General features: G+C 42.7%; 1 protein-coding gene across 11 annotated transcripts in view; it reads right to left on the bottom strand.

Moving 5' to 3' along the window:
- The window catches only part of LOC142575940 (E3 ubiquitin-protein ligase MIB2-like), a 291,148-nt gene that overhangs the window by 67,271 nt on the left and 198,844 nt on the right, over window positions 1-25,033 (bottom strand). For all 11 annotated transcript variants that reach the window (XR_012826743.1, XM_075685763.1, XM_075685762.1 and 8 more), the window contains 6 exons: window positions 17,511-17,618; window positions 16,029-16,133; window positions 15,466-15,598; window positions 13,562-13,680; window positions 7,476-7,580; window positions 5,713-5,851 (listed from right to left, as the gene is read on the bottom strand). Coding sequence is in view for 10 of the 11 variants with exons in the window: in XM_075685763.1 (XP_075541878.1) it covers window positions 5,713-5,851; window positions 7,476-7,580; window positions 13,562-13,680; window positions 15,466-15,598; window positions 16,029-16,133; window positions 17,511-17,618 (709 nt within the window). In the remaining variant the exon portion in view is untranslated. The remainder of the gene's footprint in view (window positions 1-5,712; window positions 5,852-7,475; window positions 7,581-13,561; window positions 13,681-15,465; window positions 15,599-16,028; window positions 16,134-17,510; window positions 17,619-25,033) is intronic.

The raw sequence follows: 25,033 nt of genomic DNA on the forward strand, positions 1-25,033 counted from the left end.
CGATCGGAGGGCGGGTGATTTGAACTGCGCTAGAGGTACACGGACGCTTCAGAACGCATTTTCTCTTAAAATAAGTATTTTCTTCGCACAAAAGAAGCGTTTCAAGGTTTCCAGGATGGTATTTCAACAGTCCACGTTGACTTAATATTAACCTTTAGTGTCCCTTTAAGGATAGAACAGACGCCGCCGCATCATCTGGGGTACTACTTAACGCCTTCATTTCATAGACCTTTTGTTCAGTGGCGCCCTATTCATAGCGTTTTCTACCAATTACTAGCTTGTTATATCTTAATTTACATGGTACATTCTGACTTTTTCCGCATTCGATAAGGGTTTTTCTGGCGTGACGTGTAGCGGAACTGAAATCTTCACTAACAGAGATACTCATTTCTTTTAGCATGGGACGGTTCGATAATATTTATTCTTTCATTTTATAGGCAGCAAAATTTACTAGCAATAGACGTGATTTCCCTGGAGTGAGTCTACCAATACGATGTGCGCGCGATATGCTGTCACTAGTTATGCTTAGACTTAGAGTGTTAGTTAGAATGTCCAGTATCTTTTGCTCCGATTGAACAGCGGACTCGGTGGCGATGTCCGTTAAACCACAAAAAAGTAGATTATTCCTACGAGAGCAGTCATTGCTCGAAAAGTTTCCGCTTTTAATACCGTCGTCTTCTCCAGGCAAGTCGACTAGGAAATCAGGAGACTGTCCAGCAGCACATCACAACTGTTCACTCTGCTGCGATACCATGCCCATGCTCGCAACACTCGGCACTAACTCCACTTACGAAGCCCCATGGTACGGATATGCGGCAGGATCGTCGTCGTTGTTTGAAAGAATTGCATGGTCACCTCCTCCCCCTTTCACCTTTAGTTCAGCCTGTTAGGTAATGGTCGGGCTGGTGGCCTTTTGTGTACCCATCTAGAGTCGGTGTCCACGCTGCGTTGACCTGTGGATAGGCGCTGAAAGATGGGTAGTGGTTTGCCTCGTGGTAAAACTCTAACCTGCCAAACCCAGGTCGCCGTCGTTGCTTGGTAGAATTGGATGTCACCCTCCCCCCCTTTGAACCTTAGCTCAGGCTGCCAGGCAATGGTGGGGGTTATTGTCTTTTTTGGGACCCGTCAAAAGCCAGTGTCCACTCGCCTGGATAAGCGCTGATGGATGGGCGGGTGTAGGAAACGTCCAATTAACGCGTTTTGGGGTGTCGAGACGTAACAGCCCTTTCCGGTCCGTGAAGATGGTCAAACAGCCAAGCCGTGTTAGTTACACCGAGTGCTACACCATGCAAGTCAAACTTCGCAAGCAGTCTATTTTGTAAATCTTTTGATTTCACCATTCTTTCAACTCATTTTCCCTCTTGCATGCTTCGCTTGGTGAGCATCCTTTAGTAGTGCTTTCTTTTGTTTTTCGTTTCTCCCTGTGTTCTTTTTTTTTCTACGCCTGGGCTTTCTGTCTGGGCGGTGATTTACATGTCACAGCTCGCGATCGGCCTCCTGACGCCATAGGTCCGCGGTGTGGGAGAATAATCATTCACATTCACCATAATTTTTCAAGGCCCCGCACTCACTCATGGTCACGCTCACCTCCACTCACACTCACAGGCGCTCACTCACGTTCGCGCTCACCTCCGCTCACACTCACTGGCACTCACTCGCACTCGTCTCCATTCACTCAGTGGCACTCACTCACAATCACTGCCACTCGCTCGCACTTGTACTCACCTCCGCTCACACTCACTAGCACTCACTCGCACTCACCTTCACTCACACTCAGTCGTACTCAGCTCAACTCACACTCACTGGCACTCACTCAAAGTCGCACTCACCTCCGCTCACGCTCACTCACACTCACTGGCACTCACTCGCACTCACCTCTACTCACTCGCTGGTCCTCACTAGCACTTGCACTCATCTCCGCTCACACTCGCTGGCGCTCACTCGCACTCACCTTCACTCACACTCAATCGTACTCAGCTCAACTCACACTCACTGGCACTCACTCAAAGTCGCACTCACCTCTGCTCACGCTCACTCACACTCACTGGCACTCACTCGCACTCACCTCTACTCACTCGCTGGTCCTTACTAGCACTTGCACTCATCTCCGCTCACACTCGCTGGCGCTCACTCGCACTCACCTTCACTCACACTCAGTCGTACTCAGCTCAACTCACACTCACTGGCACTCACTCAAAGTCGCACTCACCTCTGCTCACGCTCACTCACACTCTCTGGCACTCACTCGCACTCACCTCTGCTCACTCGCTGGTCCTCACTAGCACTTGCACTCATCTCCGCTCACACTCGCTGGCGCTCACTCGCACTCACCTTCACTCACACTCAGTCGTACTCAGCTCAACTCACACTCACTGGCACTCACTCAAAGTCGCACTCACCTCCGCTCACGCTCACTCACACTCACTGGCACTCACTCGCACTCACCTCTACTCACTCGCTGGTCCTCACTAGCACTTGCACTCATCTCCGCTCACACTCGCTGGCGCTCACTCGCACTCACCTTCACTCACACTCAGTCGTACTCAGCTCAACTCACACTCACTGGCACTCACTCAAAGTCGCACTCACCTCCGCTCAAGCTCACTCACACTCACTGGCACTCACTCGCACTCACCTCTACTCACTCGCTGGTCCTCACTAGCACTTGCACTCACCTCCGCTCACACTCACCAGCACTCACTCGCACTTACGCCTTTGAAGTGAGCGCGAGTGAATGTGAGTGGGTGCACTCATGAGTGAGTCTGCTGCCCTTTGTCGCTCACATTCGTGTATATTCATAACGAAGCTTCCAATTTAGCACCTATTACATCTCGAGTGCGACAAGGCAGTGCTTTGGGCCCAGTTGTGAGCGGTTTGGATCAGAGATCAAACGGGTCTTGACGATATTCTAGTAGATGTTAAGAGAAAAAAAATGGCGCTGGGCAGGTCATGTAATGCGCAGATTAGATTTCCGTTGGATCATTAGGGTGACAGAACGGGTGCCAAGAGATGCGAAGCGCAGTAGAGGACGGCAGAAGACTAGGTGGTGCAACGAAATTATGAATTTTGCGGATGCTAGTTGGAATCGGTTGGCGCAGGACAGGGGTAATTGGAGATCGCAGGGAGAGGTTGTCGCCATTCAGTGGACATAAAGAGGCTGATGATGATGATGATTATTTTTAATATACATAATCGATTTGTCTTCCTGATTACATGGTAACAACCGTCTATTCGCTGCCAATTGTTTTTCGTTCCGCGAAATTAATTGAAATGATGATCACCATATACTAAATTCTACCTTTTGTTGGTGTCAGGAGTGGCAGGAGACTCTAAATGCGCAAACATCAGTAATGCTAACAGTAAGTAGAAACAGATATTCGATTTTACTTACATTATTAAAGACACACCTCTCACTTGTGTAGTTCAGGGTAAATATTTAGGTGCCACTTTAACACGCGCTCTCCTATGGGAAGCTTAAGTTAACAACATAACGTCAAGTGGAAATCAATGTATATGTTAAGCACTAAAGCGACTCGTCTTTCTGAGAAGACGCCTTTGTCTTGTGCCAGCAGATACAAATATGCTGGCATACAAAATGCTTGTTAGACCAGTGCTGGAGTAAGCCAGTATCGTTTAAGTTCAAAAAAAGTTATTTTGTGTACGTAAATAAGAGGGGGTGCACAGGAAGGCAATAAGGTTCATTTATAATAAATACAATTTAACGCACTCATCCATTGAATAATTTTTAAAAAAGCTGGTTTATTAACACTGCAAATTAGGCCAAATCTAGCACTACTAATGTTTTTGTTTCAATGTATTCATGATGATAAACCATTGACACATCCGTACGAAGTTTTCGAATCATTCTAAGTCAACACGCCACAAACACTCAAGAACTCCTAATGAATGCACCTTTAACTCAAATTGCTTTAAATATTCATATTTCCTTAACACAATTTGGGAATGAAATGAACTTAGTTCTTCCATTACTAACGCGTTATATTTAAATAACTTCATGACTTCGAGAGGCCGCGAACTTCAACAGCGTTCGCTTGGAGCTTGCCCCTCGCTGATCATCGAGGAGGGAACGCCAGGTAGACGAGACGACGTAAAAGATCGCTACGGGCGAGGGAACATTGAGCAACAGAGCACCGTAGTGTAGGCCAGCATAGAAGGGTGATGATTTGGGCTAGTTGGTTTTCCACATTAGTCTGTGTGGTACAGCGCAAAGCGGGACAGGGGACACAGGAAAATACGAGGACAAGCGCTTGTCCTTGTTTTTTCCTATGGCCTCTGTCCCGCTTCGCGATGTACCACTCAGTATAAAGTAGGCCAGCAGCTACAAAAGTTGGAAGCAGAGTTCTTATCCACAGAGCAGCGTTCTCTCTCGTTATATCCCGTCTACACAGCCCTGGAGTGTGGAACAAACAATTCCAATGCGTCTAGGGGGGGCGGGGGGAGGGGGGAGAGCGGTAGCGAGCCGGACAACTCGGCAAAATAATAAAAAATGCTTTGTAGAGGAGGTACCGCGCTGCTGCTGTTCTTGTTGCCAAGAACACGTAAACAACCATGTGCGCCGCCACTATACTAAAGTACCGCCCGCCTGAAAGCGCCGTAACTGAAGGCCGCCTTGGCGCTACGCGTATCAGCTAGCGTTCAAAACGTACGCGCCAAAAACCGAAAACCCAAGTGTGGTTCAGGTATTCACACCGACGACTTGGTGCGCTGCAGTCAATTCGGCCGCTGGGCTCCATGGGAGTGTCCGCTCCTGTATAATTTATTTCTCTATGATCTGCCTGTCAAGCGCACCGGCTTTTATGCATGAGTCATCGACGGTTCCAGAGTAATCGCTGGTGCCCGCGTGTCTTCCAGAAAGCGCTACACAATTCGCGTCGCACATGCAATCAGATTACACAAGCTTCGGTGACGACAGCAGATAGAACAATCGACATCATTCGACAAGCTTCTGATACATGCGGGCGCGGCCTGCGCTGAGCGATAACATATGTTAGACGGTGAAAAGCGGTAACCCGAAAAGGATAAAGAAGTACACGTGTCAGCATTTTGAAGACAATACGTTTGACGTATAACCTGGTAGGCATTGTGGAATCTGAAACGTGATCTTAGCACAAAGTAACGACAACACAGCAGTGCAAACAATCAAAAGAACATTTATTGTACCTTTCATACACCAAAACTCGCCAGCTAGCTGAATTACTACCATTAGAAAATGCCGACGGACGCTGACGAATCGAGGGAGTCGGACTCACCGCTACAGGATATCGAGAGCATTCGATCGTCCTATGCTCCACAACATCGCCTAATGCTTCTCGTGGATAGTCACGTGAAGGCTGTCACGGTCGAACGATCGTGTTCGTCAATCTAGGCGCCCCGCTTCGAGGTCTCGCGGACATGTCCCGCAAAGCGTGCCGGCAATCGCGTGACAGGCTTCCGGTCCCAAGTCCAAGAGGAGGAGGCCTGTCCATTTTGTGCCGGAGTAAACACGCCCGCTAGTAGCGTTGCTTGCGAGCGCAACACTGGCGCCCTCTCCCGTACAATTCTGCAACAACACCGACGAGCAGCAGCGCCTAGCTACGCGGACAAGCTGGATTATTGATGCGGGAGCCATGCGGGTAAAACAACGTAAGGGGACGCAAGAGAATCGGGTGTCCCCACAGTATTCAGCATCTTAGGCAAAAGTAAATCGCTTACCATTTGCACTTTCATCTGAGCCGTCAACACGCTCCACACATTCTGGATTGTAGCACCAGTCGGTAGTTTCACCAGGAAACCTGATTCTAAGGTCCCCATAAGAGTCCACACTAATGATAGTGCCTATTTGCCCAAGGAACTAGAAAAGAACAAGAGAAATTGAAATGTACAATTTAATTCCTTGTTTTCTCATCTGACATACTGAAGCTGCTACTTCAACAGTAGTCTGCATTTGTAATTTTGCATCTCACTTCTTTACGGCAAAAAAAAAGTCCTTCACTTTTGAAAGCAATTACATGGGTATGTAAAATAATTGTACATCAGTATCTCTGTGCGTCCTTAAAGGGTTCAGCCCATGGCCCAAACCAACAGCTGAAATAATTTGAATATTCTAATGCATGCTAATATTCTCTCACTGGGTGTATTGTTTTTTGGTATGCCTAATTTAGTTTGACTATACAACCATATTCATTTAAGGTCATCTGAAAACGTATTGTGTATATTTCAACGTTGTATGTTTTTCTGCTCATAGTTTAATCATTTATTTCTGGCTGCTTATATCTGCACGTTCTCTGTACATTAACAGGAAGTACCCTAGACAGTGCGACATTGGGACCTCTTTCTGTAAATATATGTCTGCGCGAAATTTGTGCACGAATGCTTCAATAAAGCTGGAACCCGAATTTCCCTCCAGTGCAGATCTAGCCTACCAAAATACACCGTTCTTGTTTTGGACAACTCCGCAAAAACAGTTTGTCCATCGAAGGAAGCTCTTCGAACAGATGCAAATATTAAAAAGAGGGAATAGGTATCTCAGAAGTGTAATGCTCGTAAATTTTACAGGCTCCATTAGAGTTGTTGAATTGTGGAATAGTGGGGGCCTGCAGGTGCTAACATATCATGGCAAAAGTGTTTGGCTATTTTGAATATGTAAGTTTCACGTGGGTAGGGTTGCCGACCATCCTGGGTTATGCATAATTCTACTAAGGAATTACAAGTCCCAGCTTGACCTTGTCAAGCTAGCTATTTGCCGCCAATCAAAATCTGGTCATGCTTGGAAGATTTCCTTGTACAACAGTACCATGTGCGCACGTAATCAAGTGCATACATCAAGGATGCCCAAGGCTATCGTAAGCCAAAGCGTTAATACACCTCTTGAAGACAACCGGACTAGATGAACATTTGTAGGTAAATAAACAAAAGATGAACATGCAGGTAAATAAACGTTAATATGCAGCTGCACGCAATTTTCTCTTCCTATCCTTTGTTCCTCTTACTTGTCTTTCGAACTCTTCTTTACGCACTGGCAGGATAGCTAATATTGTGAGTATTGAAGTGAACATTAATCTGCGGTTATTCTGCGGAACATTAATCTGCGAGCATTAACATTGGTTATTGGTTAACTACCCTGCATTTCACTCTAATCACTCTTTCTCATTTTTCACTTTCTTTCTCATAGTGAACGGGATAAAATCTCTTCGGAGAAAAAATAAATCCAATATGTGCATAAATATGGCAATGACGATAAACTTACGTCTGGAATGCGACAACTTTCGCAACGATATTCTAAAACAGGAGAGTCACTGTCATATAAGCAAAAAAGGGTCATGAAGTGTGCTTTACGAGCAAGCATAAATATTTTATATTATATATATTATCATTATGGAAACTCCAGGATTTCACTATCTGATATAGGTTTTTAATTCTTTTTCTCCCATTCCAATCATTATTCTGTTCATTAAAAATTTACAAATGTTACTTACACGGTCCATCGAAACTGTGTGACCTCCATGCCCACGTTGCAAACGTTTCACCCTCTCCTTATCGCTACATATCTTCACTCTTTGTCCAGCCGAATATCTAGATGGCTGAAGAGGGACACGAAATATGTTGTAAGCATTCATGGTAATGATACAAAACACCGCACACCTTGACCAAAACACCACAAATTGCCGCTTCTTGAAGCTCGTTAATTCAAAGCGTAGAAGACATATACCAGAGATAGGTAAAGCAGAGAGAAAGAAGGCAACAAGAAAGCAAGAAAGAAATGAAACCATTACATGGCATGGATCAAGTGCCATCAAGAAAATTTGCTGTCTAATTACAATATAGATAGACAACTTACGCACACGTCACGTTTTTTTATTTACTTATTTATTTCACGTACTTCCAAGGCCTGGCGGCGTTACAGAAGGGAGTGGAGTCGAAAACAAACGTAATGCAGTAAAAATACAAACAAAAAGTATGAACAAAAATATTAACAAAAGGCATTCTGAATAGCGGCCTTGAAGGTGGTAGAATCGGTGATCAGTGCGACTGATGCGGGATCGGGATTTTAGCCCGTGCTTGTCCTAGGGATGAATGAGTCACTGTACCGGTTTGTACGGCACAATGGCATCCGGACTTTAAGGCTGTGGTCAGTGCTGGCCGAAATATAAGACGGAGGGGCAAGAATGATTTCTTTTACACGGGGGCTCAAATGAATAACTTTGTGAAAAAAGGGAAAGACGGGAACATTTGCGGCGTGACGAAAGATCAGGTAGGTTACGAGTTCGTTTCGTTGAAGACATACTTCCATAGCGAGAATAATTAGATAAGACAAAGCATGCACCGCAGTTTTGAATACTTTCTAGAGTAGAAACGAATGAAGACTGAGTCGGATCCCAAATGGCTGAAGCATACTCCAATTTGGGGCGAACTAAATTTTGTAACGTGTTAGCTTCAGGGAAGAAGGGGCAGAGCCAAAATTACGGTGCAAGTAACCAAGCATGCGGTTAGCGTTATTAGTAACATTGTCAACAAGCGAGTGCCAAGAAAAGTTATTTGATATGTGAAGGCCGAGATACTTAATAATTTCTTAATAAACAACAGGTTCTTGCTATCTCCCAGTCATATCTTATTAATAGCGCAAAGAACTGATGTGTGCTCAAATGTTGAAACGCAACCACATTTTGAGCAATGCGACCCAGGAGTGTCCTACAGCACTTTACGTTCATACAGGCATACATGTAGGCATTTGCATGTCTCCCAAATATACTGCCGCTTTTTGAAGCTCGTTAATTCAAAGCACAGAAGACATATACCAGAGATAGGTAAAGCAGAGAGAAAGAAGGCAACAAGAAAGCAAGAAAGAAATGAAACCATTACATGGCATGGATCAAGTGCCATCAAGAAAATTTGCTGTCTAATTACAATATAGATAAACTATTCAACCTTATTCTAGCGCACAGGAATGCAGTGAACTAAATCACATCAACAAATACATATATATTCGTATGCTTTATGGTGCCACCTCTGCTTCATTTTTCTTTGCTTGTCAGTTATGGAACACTGCTATTGCAACTTGTTAGTGGAGAAAGAAAATCGACATTAATCTTCTGACTTTTTACGTTATGCAATAAAATGCACGCAAATATAAAATGAAAATGTGAAATAAAATCTGGATACTGATATATGGATAATTGTCAGTACTCACCATTTGTTACAGTTTAAACTGGTACGTACTCATATTCGTTTTGACTTTACCGTTTAAGCAGAATACCAAGGTTGTAGCTGCAGACTGTGGCACTGGCGGTGACACACACTGCTCATTCAAACTTTGCGAGATTACACTTGTACTCCACGGCTGTTTATTCAAGTCTGCTGGTATAAGTTTCTAAAGTGCCATAAACTTTCAAAACCAAGCAGTTCAACCTCAGTCTCAGTATAATAACGTAAAAATGAAAATGGCATATAGAATACGCGTTCTATTGAAAGCACGACCATATTTCTCATTTTGTACTCTGATGTCGCTTTATTATGCTTTTCTCATTGTCATATTAACTATGACATTGACTCATGGGAAAACACTTATAACAGCCACCTAACGTCGTTGCAAGACATTAAAAATGAAGCTATTCGTCTAATAACATTTTCATCTCGTAGCATTAGCGCAAATAAGTTAATACATGCACATAATACTTTGAATGTGACTGATCTTTTCAAATATTACCTGGATTATCTTTATTTTTAAGGAATGAAATAATGATATTCCCGTGACCATCATACCAAAGGCATGCCTTTTAAGTATAAGCAATGCTACATTTGCAGCCAATGTGAACTTCATTTTACCGTGCGTTCGCGCCATCGACGGCAAGCAGTCATTACACTTTTCAGCGTTATTTCACTGAACACTACCATTTCCATTAAAATTGCTGAAAGCGCAAATATTTCATAGAGAACTTAAAGGCTTTCATTTAGCTTCCTCCGGTTTTCCTTTTTGGGTGCAGTGTGTGTTGTCTGTTTTAGTTTAACATTGTTTCTTCATTTATGTGCCGCATTTTCTAAAACTTTTTTTGAATGCTCTTTGTAGTTTTCCGTATTTTTAACTAATCCGATATCTTCTTTCGTTTAATGCGTTCAACTGCTGCTTTTATATTCATTTGTACCTTATTTCCTAAAGATTTTATTATCGTAAATTTTACATGTTGTTATTGTTCTTTTGTATTATTAATTCTTGTCATCATGCACAGGAGGTGCCATTTCAGTTTCTAGCTATGGGACCTCCATCTGTGCATACTTGTCATGTAATTATCCCCGTTTTGTAACGACTAAACTGATTCTGATTCTGAATGAACACACATATTTACGGTTGAGTGTTTTTGGTTTCATTCGAACACGAAGACAATAGATGTACCCGCAATTTTTCAGGCTGCGGCCGCACACGCGACAGTTGAAATAGACAAGTCGCACCTTGTTATCTTTTTAAATGATTAACTGGGTCCCTGTATCCCACGTAATGTTACAAAATAATGTTTCAGTCCATTTGTGCTGAATTATGAAAAACGTTCTCTTAATTCTTGCAGCCACATTTGTACATGGCATTCTATTTTGCCCGAGACTTTGGCTCCATAACCTTGTTAGTATGTGTATTGGACGCAACTACAGCGCTGAAAAGCAGTATACGCAGTTGTACAACCTATGTCAACATTAGTTAGTGGACCAAATATTCAAAAAGTACGGCAAGATTGATGAGAAAAATTTCGACCCGCAAAAGCTGGAGAAACGTCATCTAGAAAAAAGTATTTACCTAAAGAACTCCCGAGTTTTCCCATGATATAAAAACAAAAAAAAGCATGCGACCATTTTTAAAGCAAAACCTTCAATTCAAACCTAACCTAGGTACAACATATTAGTTGACATAACACTGCAATCCCTAAATGCTCCTCACATATATCTGTGCATTAAAAATTAAAGCTGATGTGAAATATTGAGTGTGACAGATGCAGTGTCTTGTCAAACATGACTCCGCTACGGGGTTAGACTGTTTTTTTTTCTACACCAGTAAGTATCACACAGCTCAGGAACACCACAATATGATCAGATATGACCCCAGTGCACTTCCATTTCACTATTCTGCTTTTAAAGCGATAATTCTGAACCACATGCGTCCAAGCTTTTTGAAACTAGATGTTTGTTCATTCTGCTTGTGACATTTTAAAAACATTAGTCACAATTTCAATATCAGTTGAATCTAAAGAAATTTCAAGCTGTGCAAAGGGGAAAATTGCCATCCTCCCGAATGCAGCCTGAACCTACAAGTTAATCGCAAACAAATTTTACAACTGCGAAGTTTTCTTTCTGAGAAACCCGTGTTGGTTTCTTTGTAACCCAATGCTACAGTCAAGTGGATGACAACTTTCCTTTTCATGTACTTTCTTCCACCTTCCGCGCTTCCGCAGTGCTGATTTGCCATATTCTATTAGGTTTAGATTAGGGCATGATAATTTAAGCGGAAATGCTCTTTGAGTATGTCATCTTTTGTATTTTCCCACCTAGAGATTTGAAATTTTGGCATGTAGAAAAAGCTTATGATACTGATTTTAGAACTGAAATCAGTTTGTTGTAGCTGTAAGAGTTCTTAAATTGCAATATCTTCCAGAAAATATAAGGTTTCTGTGTACCTTTCTGGCTATTAAACGTTTTCTCGGATCGTTATGCTAAACTTATTTTGCTGCATATAAACTGTAGATCGCTGCAATCTAAAATGAGTGCATAACACGCTACATTCCCAACTACAAATCAATAGTACCAAGTGTATAAGCACTTCTTTTTTTAAATTCTGCAAGAGATATCAATATTTTAAATAGATATCAGCACCGTACCCTGTGCAGAGAACCTGTGCCCAAAATTTTGTGAAAGGGCGCCTTACCAGGTTTGGCCATTTTAAACAGCAAGCGCATTGCATATGTGACTCATTGTTGCTAATGCCCAGAGGTGATGAGGAGACACGCAGAAAATAATGAGAGGGATGCAGTGCACTATGTCTCTGCTCGTGTCCTTGTCCCCTTTACACATTAGTTACAATGAATTCATTCCGACTTGCCCAACATGTTGTACATATACAGAATACATCACGTACTGACGATCGTGTCTGTGAATTATTAGAACATGCACGTTGCTCCGAAAACAAATGAAATTTCGAACCAAACACCATGCGGACCTTCCTTCTCGAGGAAGCTTTGTTTCAAGGTAGAGAATCAAAGTGTCATCCACTAACGCGTTATGTCAACCGCGATGCTAGCAACGTCACTCACCTTGACACCTGACTTGGGCAAATGATTCAATGCGGAATGCGTAACACCGCCGCTGGAAATGCACCGCCCAACAAGAACAAAAAGCGGAACAAAGAATAAAAAGGAAACGCGGCTCGCTACGTGAATCCGGGAGGGAAGGAACGGCGCATGCGGACGCTACCCAAGGCACAAGGAAAGCGTCTCTGCTGGTAAGCCTGCTCGTGGACATGCTCACCACCTGGCAGTGTGGTAACAGGGCATTCAATTTCTGCTGTCTTTTCCAATATTAGGCGGACTTGAAAAATTACTTCGGTGCAACAATCCCTAGATGACGTTTTAGAACTTCCAGTGTATAACTCAAGTTTGCAACGGGGCCTTGTGTGATACGTGCACAAAACCTTGCACACATGTAAACTGCATGAAAGCGCAAATTAAGAAAAATGAATTTCAAAGTGATTTGTGAAAGAGAAAAATTTACATCCTACATCCTACAAAGCTACAAAGGAAGCCCGTACGGGATCCCTTTGCAGCTGCAAATCCCGGGCAAGGACGAATATCTCTAACTGCGACGTTCTCTTTCTCGGAAATCCGTAGATAGATGTACTTTGTAGTTTTGTGCTGCAATTCAGGTGGATGTCAATTTTTCGTTTTTCTGTACTTTCCTCAAACTTTCAGGCTCCCGCAGAACTGCTTTGTCATAGAAAGTGACTTTTCTGGCCTGTAGAGAAGGCGATAACAGGATAAAAAACATCTATTTTTTATTTTTACGTCACATTACGAAACTTGAAGGTGTTAAGTCTAAGAATATGGCTTTCTCTACCTTTCCTAATAAACTGCGATGGCAGACAACACCGATGTTCCGGGAGGAAGGCGTTCAAAGGTAGCGCACATGCGCATAAATGTGCAGTTTCGAGAGCCACCGCGACTGATTCAGATTGATTTAGCACTAACTTCTCGACCGAATTTCGCCTTGATTTTGGGGCAAATAAAACTGAATGACAAGTATAATTTTACCAGTAAGTAAGAAATTTTTATAAAAACGCGAGATGCCGAGGTACACCTCTGCTTCGCCTTGCAAGTGATTTACAATTAATCACTGCTGTTAATGAATAACCACCAACATTTAGACAACCAAAGTTTGATGATCTTGTTCATGCATCAATTTTACTGCATGGGTTACCTAAAATATCTATCTAAAGCATAGGTTATATAAGATACCAAACCAAAAGCTTCCATAACTAAAGATATCCTAGGCCTTACTGAGCCTAGCTAAAAAGGAGTCATATTGGGCTTACCCTGGTGGGACTGCTAAGCCCAGTTGCTTCCTGTGAGGAGCTCAAAATCATTCCTAAAACCTGCCGAGTGATTTCCTCAGTAATGTCACTGCCACTTGCAGATTCTCTCAGTCTTGAGCCTAAAATGACGTGACCGGAAGAATCCATTCAGCTGAAGCCCAGCCTCAAACAGAAGCTGGACAGAAATGGAACACTCAACCTTCATGACTACACAAAATGAGCTACTCAAGCACCAAGTGTATGTTGTCGTCTCTCAATACAATTATGTACGAAGATGGACAAACCTTTCTAATGTTTTTGCCAGCTGTGTGGATCTAATCGACCATATTTTGGTATCAGCCATCCATTATTACATACTTAATTTGTAAGTTATCCTTGCCGCTTTGTTTAACTATTTTGCACCTGCCGTAGTGGCGTAGGGGCTTTCGTATTGCGCTGCTAAGCCTGAAGTTGCAGGATCGAATCCCGGTCGCGGCAGCCGCATTTCGATGGGGGCGAGATGCAAAAACACTCGTGCATAGAGTTTCTGACTATATTACTTAGAGGGAGATCTGGCGCTGCTGCGCTGTGGTTTGCATGGGAATGCCGGTATGTTGTGACTTTGGATTGGCATCGTTCGCAGAGAGCCAGGACACCTTGAGGACGCGCCTGGCAAGCATCGTTCCGTCTGTCACAATGAGTCATTTTCTACTAAAGGGCACGTAAAGAGCTGTTTTAGCTTTACTATTACACAAAAGCATGTAGAGATCTTGTTATTGCATGTACAGTTATATGATACGTAAAAAGTATCAGTGGGCCGCTAAAGTTGGAAGACTGACGACAAGACTCGCGCTCGCTTTGAAACAGTTTCTCCTCTGTGCTTGTTTTTCTTCGCTTCGTCATACATTGTAGCTGAGTAAAGATGTAATATGCGTGAATGGAAACATTTTATCAAGATTTTATTTTAAGAACGCGTTATTTCTGTAGCCATATCTACAGTCTAGACGAAGCCTCTGCTCGTCTAGCTTCGTCTACGTCTAGACGAAGCCTATGCTTGAGGCTGGTATTGGCACGAGCGTCGCAGACACATGTACCGTCATTCCCATGACGGCGTGGTGCCCCTTAAGAAACTCCCATGAACGGTGGCGCCAGATTTCTCTATAGGTGTTATAGTGAGAAACTATACACTCGAGTATTTTGCGTTGGGGATACGCTAAAGAACTCCACGTGTAACAAATTATTCCGGCGTGCAGAACTACGGTGGTCCTCATAATCATACCATGGTTTTGGCACGTAACACCCCAGAATTTTAAAAATTATTAAATTCCTTCAATAGATGTGCTATTTGAGACGAAAGAAAGTTTTGTACAAGTTTTCAATTCTGTTGTGTCTGGAAGAAAGCCAGCAAAATTAAAGGAACAAGTAAAAGGTTTTATGGTGGTCCGCTTACAAGCATCAGAATACGTTCTGAAAACTTGCCTATACATCATTTTAGCTGTTGCCAGATTCGTGAAAATTTCTTGTTGTAGGGTCGTGTGACAGAATGCGTCACATGCAAGCATACTTGAACTGTTTTATACACTCTTGCACTTATACAATTAAAAATTGAGGTGTTATAAAACTATACAGTTACCACCCATACAGCTTTGTGAAGCTTGTTTCAGTGACATAGGTTTATAGCACTCTACTACATCAAGTTTAGCCGAAGAGAATTGTTCTTGCCTTTGACCTTTCAGGCGTACCTGTATATAAAATTGCAAAAGCTCAATTTACAGTAAATAAACAAGACAGAACTTGCACATATTTGCAACCTTGAAACAATGTGCGACAAATGTTTAACTTCTAAAGATCAATATGCACTGCTCCAGACAAATCCAAAATTAGTAACTTCTTTGGGAACGTGTGAACAAACTTTTTTACTCAACTGAAATCGCTCTCTGTCTGTCTTGTGAGTAAATTCAAGCAGAGAGGATTATATGTCCAAGTAGTTTCACCAATTAATACCCCAACATCGTGGGAACGGAAGACCTTAACAACAATTCCCTTCTTTCCCAGGCACTGCAAAGGAAGGAAGATATTGTAGTAAGCATGTCAGACTAATGCAATCTCAAGGTATTTATTTTAGGCCAAATAAAGGTTTTGTTTGTTACACATAATAATTTACCACAAGAACAGGTTCTATATGTTACCACAACTTAATAACGAGTACAAGCCAGTCTCAATATGTTCACACTGGACTCATTAACATTGCGTTTTGTGTCATGATGAATAGGTTGTTAATGGGCATGATGTCAAGAACCTATTACACATGACAAACAAGCGCTGTAATGCGGTCTACAATCATTCCATCTTATATATGCAAATTAAGAGGAAAGTTCATGCAACACACAAAATTAGATCACTGCCATAGTGCGTTCTTTCTTAGCCGCAGTATATTTAATTTTCAGGATTTTAAAGAGAACCTTGCTCCCGGACACATGCTTCTTACCGTCACCATGGGCCCAACAAAGCCACCATGGCCCTCCTGCAGGCTTCTTACTCTCGACTGATCGTCAATGAGTGTGACCACATCTCCCGGAGCAAAAATTGGCACCTGAAAGTAATGCTTGTCATCACCCAATGGTTTGCACTGAAGATATACCCAAATTGAATTTCTAAGTTTCATCAGTATACGGCGGTCATATTTAGCTTTGCACTTATGTCACAATATCTCAGCCTCTCCATAGATTCCCCATGATTCCTTGCTTTTAGCACAGAGTCAACGTCAATTAATCTGATTGTATTCGTTGCATTGACTTCTCTGCCCCCTTGCGTCCAAAGTGTGCGCGTAAAGCAGCAGTGGCGGCGCTTGTTCCAAAATGTTTGGAACGGGTTTAAGTTCCCACCACCATTCCACAGCTCAGTGGTGGGAAGCGAATGCTACCCCCGCCCCCTCCCCCCTATATCTGCAAAGCACTTCTCGTGTGCTTGCTATCGGAACTATGATTTTAATTTTACCATGTAACTCACGTATGGAAAGAAATTATCACTGCATATTCTGTCTTGTTTCTAACCAACAGACAATTTACACAGCTCCAACTTGCGTTGTGAGATCCCCCTTATGCATTTATCCAAACTATGCCGGGTGCTTCTACGAAGACTTTGTGTAGTATTTAAAAATACTAGACTTGAAATAAAAAGACGGTTACTTCAGAGACTTGCGATCAACTCACTATACCGTAGTAGGTATCATTGATCCAAATGATACCGGTGCTCATCGGGAATTATAACAGCTAAAATGCAATTTGTTGCGCAATTTGTTGCAAAATTTTCTCGCTTTCTTGGCCATGCGCCCCCCCCCTCCCTGCGTTGTACAGGTTGGGCCGAAAATGGCGTGAGGAAACTCGCGCAGCATGACAAAGGGGTATCCAACGCCTTTTACCACGGTGGAAGGTGTCCATCTCCATAGGGAGTGCAAGCTCAGCAGCCCCAACCATCTACGAGTGTAGCGGGCTCTAGAACAGGCTATGCACTCTCGGATGCCCCCAAAAGAGGGAGGGGGGGTCATTTTTGACCTTGGTGCCCAGACACCCTCTGCAATACGAATGATCCCAGCACAAGTAGGGAGCTGACACAATTGCAAACACACATCGCAAGACACCCTAGCTGTAACATAAGCTAGGTACGTATGCTTTCTAATGCGTTAATAATTGTAGCTTCTGCATTTTGTTACATCAGTTCGGAACCCTAGTGCCCATACAGGACCTGCGGCTGAGTCTCTGACACAGCCTGCCGGACCTTTTCAAACATATTAGCGTGTATATGTTTATAACAAATACTAAACAAGTATTGGACACATATAACGAACATGTTAAGCATGAAATGCTTCTAGCTCCCGTTGTCGGCGACCTTTTATTTATATTTTTAAACATAATTCTCACGTTTTTGTTCTGTAATTAATGCGGCTATGACGGAAAGAACACAGTCTTACCTTTACAAGTGCCGCCGGATTGACCGTAAATCTGTAGCTTGTTTGAACGCTGACCCTGACATCACCATCACTGTCAACATTTTGAACAGTTCCCATTCGGTTAACAATCTGAAAAATACATGTAGGGCTTTTTTTTTTAGGTTGAACCACAGTTTTAAAGCTTGCCTGTGGCAGATAGCGCAGTTCTAAAGCTTGATTTAAATTACTAGATGAGGCGGCCAATATTTCTACGAGCAATCAAAATACTTAATCGAATAACTGACGCAATCCCATTAATTACGTTTTCTTTTAATTACGTTACAGCCCATATTTCAATCTACGAATTATACGCCGTGAGTTCGCAAGGTCTATTTTCTTGGAACGAATTCTCACGACTGTATCAGCTAGTTTAGAGACACTAATTTTGAAAGTTTCCTACAAAACGCATTGGCGTTTGAAGTGTTGACTTTTCTTGTTGACATTGACTTTTCTGAAGGAAACGCATGTTTATGAATGGAAGCACGAAAGTAACTGGGGCACAAATGCATTTCGGCGGGAACCCTGAAAAATTTTATCTCGAAACACAAAAAGTCCAGAAAATTGATTCCAAGTGAATGCGCCTTGCGCGCTCACTAGCTACAATTCATATATTAAGATATCTACCGCAAAATGAGTAATTAAAGATTGAATAACATAATTCTGTTGATTATTCAAGTAATCGTTTCGTTTTCTCGCAGAAGTAATGGCAGCCTTATCAAGTCATTTAGAACAAGGATACGGATTGTGCTCTCTTCCACAGCGACTTTTTTATAATTTGGTTTAACAAAAAACAAAGCACCCTCTATGTGCAGCTCCCGATTACAGGAACACAAGGTAAAGCCAATATACAAGGGATTTCTAATTTAAAGAACAATTAAATTCTAAAGTGCTAAGTGTCAGAAGAACTATATGAATACTAGAGACGCCATAGGAGGAGACTGCAGATTAATTTTGACCACCTGGGGTTCTTTCACGTGCTCCTAAATAAAGTACACGAGCGTTTTTACATTTCACCGCCAAGGAAATGCAGCCGCCACAGTGGGGATTGAACCGGCAACCTTGAGCTCACCAGCGCAACGCCAAAGGCACTGGGCCAGTGTGGCATGGTACCTCATCACATAATTACGGGCTCTAAAATGTCATTTGCTTTAGTTTGGGCTTTTACCCAAAGCTCTTTTAAGAATACTTAACTACTGTAGAAAACTTCCCAGACGGTGCTTTAGAACTATACCGAAATTTCTGATGGCGCTTGGTGAGAGGTCTTAACATGCATCAAGCTCCCGGGCCTAACACTGCTATGCCTGAGCTGCATTCATGTCATCCGTGTACTGCAACTGTGCATCCGTGTAACATAATCAATTGGTGGTTTCTGATTATTTATTTGTTTTCTATTCACAAATTCCACTTATTTTCATGTACTTCCGGAAAACAGAAAAATGTAGCCTGTAGCGATGGTAGCTATAAATTAACTACAACATTAAAACCAACGTCGGGGAACAGGTGTTGCGTACATTACACTGTCTGTTTTCACTGCTAGCACTTACAATATCTGCTCTAGCAACATTTTCAGAGGTAGCATTACACTGTCACGCAAATAAACGACAAATATTTCATTTTATCCTCTACACCACATACCAATCCACCATTGCGCATATGAAAAATGCGCTAACGCACGAAAGTACTTATGCACACAAAAACGTACACAATATCAGAAAATCCATGAAAAACCTGCAGGTGGCTGTTTTACTTAAACGGGCACTAACGTAAAATATTAGGTTGAGCTAGGCTGAAAAATAAAGCTTATACAATAACGAATTCGTCATCTGTCACGGAAACAGACCTTTCGTAAGAAAGAAAATGAAGACATTGAAAATTCTAAGTTGTGCCACCTGCTGTGGACTGTGGTATCTCTCATGTGTTACGTAAGCACCGGTGATTCACAGAGAACAGCTGCTATGTCCTGTCACTGCGAGTGTCATTGATATCATCATCATCATCAGCCTGGTTACGTCCCCTGTAGGGCAAAGGCCTCTCCCATACTTCTCCAACTACCCCGGTCATGTACTAATTGTGGCCATGTTGTCCCTGCAAACTTCTTAATCTCATCCGCCCACCTAACTTTCTAGCGCCCCCTGCTACACTTCCCTTCCCTTGGAATCCAGTCAATAACCCTTAATGACCATCGGTTATCTTCCCTCCTCATTACATGTCCGGACTCTGCCCATTTCCTTCTTTGTTTAAATAAATTATGGGGCTTTACGAGCCAAAACCATTTGCTGATTATAAGGCACGCCGTAGTGGAGGACTGGGGAAATTTCCACCACCTGGGGTTCTTTAACGTGCTATTTCTTTTTTTTTCTTGATTTAAACTAAGATGCCATTAACTCGCGTTTGTTCCCTCACCCAATCTGCTCTTTTCTTATCCCTTAACGTTACACCCATCATTCTTCTTTCCATAGCTCGTTGCGTCGTCTTCAATTTGAGTAGAGCACTTTTCGTAAGCCTCCAGGTTTCTGCCCCGTACGTGAGTACTGGTATGACACAGCTGTTATACACTTTTCTCTTGAGGGATAATGGCAACCTGCTGTTCATGATCTGATGATGCCTGCGAAACGCACCCCAGCTATTTCTTATTCTTCTGATTATTTCCGTCTCATGATCCGGATCCGCGGTCAATACCTGTCCTTAGTAGATGTATTCCCTTACCACTTTCAGTGCCTCGCTACCTATCGTAAACTGCTGTTGGAGACTGTTAAACATTACTTCAGTTTTCTGGAGATTAATTTTTAGACCCACCCTTCTGCTTTCCCTCTCCAGGTCAGTGAGCCTGCATTACAATTGGTCCCCTGAGTTACTAGGCAAGGCAGTATCATCAGCGAATCGCAAGTTACTAAGGTATTCTCCATTAACTCTTATCCCCAATTCTTACTAATCCAGGTCTCTGAATACCTCCTGTAAACACGCTGTGAATAGCACTGGGGACATCGTATCTCCCTGCCTGACGCCTTTCTTTATTGGGATTTTGTTGCTTTCCTTATGGAGGACTTCGGTGGCTGTGGAGCCGCTACAGCTATCTTTCAGTATATTTAAATACGGCTCGTGTGCACTCTGATTCCGTAATTTTCGTCATTGATTTGTCTGTTTACAACTGCAGAGGTGGCCACCTCCCTCTCTCAGGCTGCGCAGGCTCTCGTAAGTGTATCTGGTATTCGATACTCACACAAACAGAACAGCTGCCGCCTCCAAACACTCCGTATGTTGAGCTAAATAAAGAGCTTCCAAAAGACAAACAGCGGTTTAGAGGGAAGACACGTGAAGATGAGGTCATATCTTCTGTCCTGGCACGGGAAGTTCTGTCGTGGCGCGGGAAGCAGCAGTGGGAATTTTTCGTAGCAATTCGCAACAAACGATAGAACCAAATCGCCCTTCACTGGACGTTGCTACAATGAAATGAGCTTGATACTATTGTTGTGATTATGTCCTAACCGAATTCTCATATTTTATATGTGCTTTAAACGTCTCTACAACGAAGGCCACAACGAATGAGCCTGTACAACGATGAACTTTAGGCGCCCCGACGGCGCATTTGTTGCTTTAGAGCGAACGCCATGTCCTATGCACTCCACAAACGCCACTCGTCGGTCAAGCACCTCGATTTCAGAACATTTGATTATGCTCTCGTGATGATCCAGCATCGTGCTTTCGTCAGCGGTCATGAGGACGGTAAGGTGGAGACACAAATTGAAACACCGCATACTTAATGACGTAGGAGGCAAAGTGAACGCTCGGAAATCGAGATACGCGATCTCGGCACCGCGATAGCGCTAGCGGCAGCACTAGCGACGCAGCACGAGCATTCTCATGCCAGCGAATGTTAGTGTCCTGCTGTAATGCTTCATAAATCTCTGACTCGTATGTTGTTTGTTATAACACACCAATAGGTGGGGTGGCTGACGAATACGTCGCAGTTGATGTTACGATGTTATAGCAACCGACGAAAGACAACACATTCAAAACCTCCTGGGTGGAAAGGACGCAAATGTCAACGAAGGCAACAGCGCGGAAAGAGCCGGTATACGGACGATGAAAAACGGACGGCGCAACCAAATGCATGTTGCTCACTTTTGCATTTAGTGTGTCACGTTACTTTTTGTATTTTGCTGAATTATATAATTATTCATTATTAATTAATCAATTTATGCAGCGATGAAGATAGGAAAAGAAATTCCACTTAGAAAGTTGCAGAGCGGTTTGCAAAACGTCCAAATAAACAGTTTCTGTTTTTCTATCAATTATTAGTGTTTTTCCGCTGAACTGCGGATGCCCATGAAATGAATAAAAAAAGACACCACGTGACATGCCCGCTTGCACGTCGTGATTGCACTCTACCCAAGCATTCCGCGCACAAACGAACATAGCATTCAGCCGGGTGTGCTGCCGCTGCGTGTGCTTATCGCTATCATGAACCTCCGCGAGAGAAGCCCATCGCTGACGTAAATCGCACAGGCAACGCCTTTGTTACTGCGTTGTCAGCTTTTAAGCGGCAGCACGCCCTGCTAGATGCTATGTTCGTTTGTACGCGGACAATTGGAGAGCGCTGCTATCACGGCGCACAAGAGAGTATGTCACGTGGTATTTTTTTCTTTTTTTTGTATTTCGCGGGCATCCGTGAAATACAAGTTAGAAACTGCCTAATAGGTCGTTTTGAAAAGCGCTCCGCGACTTTCTAATTGCGATTTTTCGCCTTATTCATTGCTGCAGAGGTTGGTTAGTCTTGACTAATTATCGAATTATGCAAAATTCAAGAAATAGCGTGACACACTACATACATAACTGGGCAACATGCATTTATTTGGTCGCGTCGTCTTAGAGTTCGTCGGCATATTTTGAAATTGTGGCTAAAGTTAGCTGAAACACCCTGTATATGAGTCGACTGCAAAAATCATGTAATAAGAATTGTGCCTGTATTGACATACTTCAAACTTCATTTCCTGTGTTTTCTGTATCTGTAGATAATCATGTGTGATTAACACCCTTTTACCCTTCCTCGTTTATTTTTTTCCTATTTGTTTCTCTGTCTCGCATTGTTTTGTCATTCATATTTTCTTTAAAATTTGCTTCACATATTGCATTTTAAGTGCACCAGTACGAAGGCTTTCTAGCTGTTCCTGGACACTATAATAAACAGTTGATTGATTCATTATGAGTGTAGTGAAAATCGTGGTTTTTAAGTATGTACTAGTATATTATTTCAGTGCACTAGCTTTTGTGCACTCAAACTAGACATGGATTAAGAAAGTCCAATAAAGATGCTATATGCCTGATCGTATGCATTGTGCTATTAATTTCTTCTCAGTTTTAATAATGGATGGCTACTGTATCGAGTGTTGTGCAATAAAATAATATGCCACAGGAATAACTGTGTGCCTCACAGAACAAATTGAATGACTTTTTCAGTCAAAACATTGTAGTAGGCTGGAAACAATAAACTGCTTTTTTTTTGTGCGTGTTGGTTTGAAGTTTATAAATTGGGAAAATAACCTGTTAATATATGTTTATTATATTATGCAAATGAGCTGCCCCCATAAATTCGAATCAGTTCTTCAGTAGTATGACTTGGCAAAGGGCAACGAAAGATACGCATTGAAACCCTCCGTTTCTCAAGCTTGCATTATATGACGGTATGTCATTTCATTATTGTCGAGAAACACAGATTTGACATGTTGAAACCAGTTACAATAGAACACGGTTATTACATAGTGAATATTTTTCTAAGAATACGCTCAATGTGAAGGCCTCCAGATGCGCTGTTGATGCTTCAAAACAACCTAGAATAATAAATGAGGTGCTCCATGGGCAAGATTTGACAGAATCAAGAATCGGAAGGACACAAGCTACGAATTATATTAGATTTTAGCTATTCTAGATGTCTTTTGTGAGTACTACTGGTGTTTCTATTTTTTGTGTTGATTTTCTCAGAACCTTCGTCCTTTCTTTCTTTCGCTTCTTCATTCATTGAATGGACTAGGGGCAGAGGCAGCCATGTGCTCTTCACTCAGGAAACCTTTCTGCCTTCTAGTGCAGGTTAGTAGTACTACGTGCTTGTACTCCAAGCGAACGAGCAATGTTTGTTTGCTGCTCCTCCCGTGTCGAAAAGCTTTGCGAGAACCTTTATCTGACTGTGTGTCGCGAAAAGCTTAATGTGTGTCGACGTGGAGTCCGATCCTGGGCACCTTAAGTTGAAGCTACGCTGTAAGCCTAATAATGACGACGTGCTTTCTGCTATTGCTGCTCTTTTGTCGAAGTTTTGTTCGCGGCATAAAGAAATGATAGATGCCCTTAATAAATTTAGAAATACTGAAGAAGTGCTTGCAACGAAGGTATCCAGATTAACTGTTAGAGTAGCCGCAGTTGAAGCGTTTGCTGAACTAATAGAAGGCGGGCAGTTTAACACTGACGTGCCACGCATTGCTGATGCAGTGAGCAAAGAACAGGTCGCGCTGCAGTCCCATCTTGATGATCTTGAGGACCATTCGAGGCACTAAAATATCATATTTTATGGAATCACCGACACTACTTTGGAAAATTGGGCAGAGTCGGAAACACAGGTGCGCAATTTTCTGTCCTACCAACTGAACTTGAATATCTAAGAGGGACAGATCTCACGGGCATATAAATCGGGCAATTTCGTCGCAAACAAATCACGGTCAATTACCGTGAAATTTGCATCTTCAAAGTTAAAAGATGGAATTCTTTCTTAAAGAACCAAGTTTAAGGGCATCGGTGTATCATTAGGTGACTGTTTCTGAAGGACCACGCGACAATTGCGGAAATACTTAATTGAATATTGCAAAGCAAGCGGCTATCCTTACACACTTCGCCATAACAGACTCGTTGTGAACGGAAAAACATATGCGTACTGCGGAACTACAAACAGAGTCTGTGAATCCGGGCCTGCTCTTACTTCACATGTTCAAGCTAACACGATCCAAATTATAAAGCAATCTTGCAACACTGGAGGGAGTTGAGAAGGCTCTATCTAGTTAGCACAACATAAGAACCTTTCAGCCGTGAACTCAGCGACATTATGCAGGCTCTAAACGGACACATATACAAACCTCCAAAATTTGCACGTATGCTAACCAACAGCATACAAAGACATACGCTCATGGTGCGGGAGCACACCGACGCTATACCGCATCACATGGTAATGTATGGCTCCCACCGATGAGCAAGGAGAGAATAACACGAGAGCAATGTGGGAGGCATTGTTATTTAGCTCCGCCCTCGAGGATCAGCTCAGGCTGGTCCGGAGGGCAGAAAGAATGGCGAGGGCCAGCGATGCCTTAGAATAGGGGCCCGACCACACGGCGTTACCCCGTTTTAGGGGCAACAAAGTTTTTTCTGCAAATAAAGTTTTGCTCTTCTTCATCAGTAAACTTGCCCCACCGCCACCTCATCCTAGCAAATATCGCACTCTAATACCGACAACCTATCAATTGTAT

This window comes from Dermacentor variabilis, chromosome 3, assembly GCF_050947875.1.
Source record: "Dermacentor variabilis isolate Ectoservices chromosome 3, ASM5094787v1, whole genome shotgun sequence".
Taxonomy (NCBI): Eukaryota; Metazoa; Arthropoda; class Arachnida; order Ixodida; family Ixodidae; genus Dermacentor; species Dermacentor variabilis.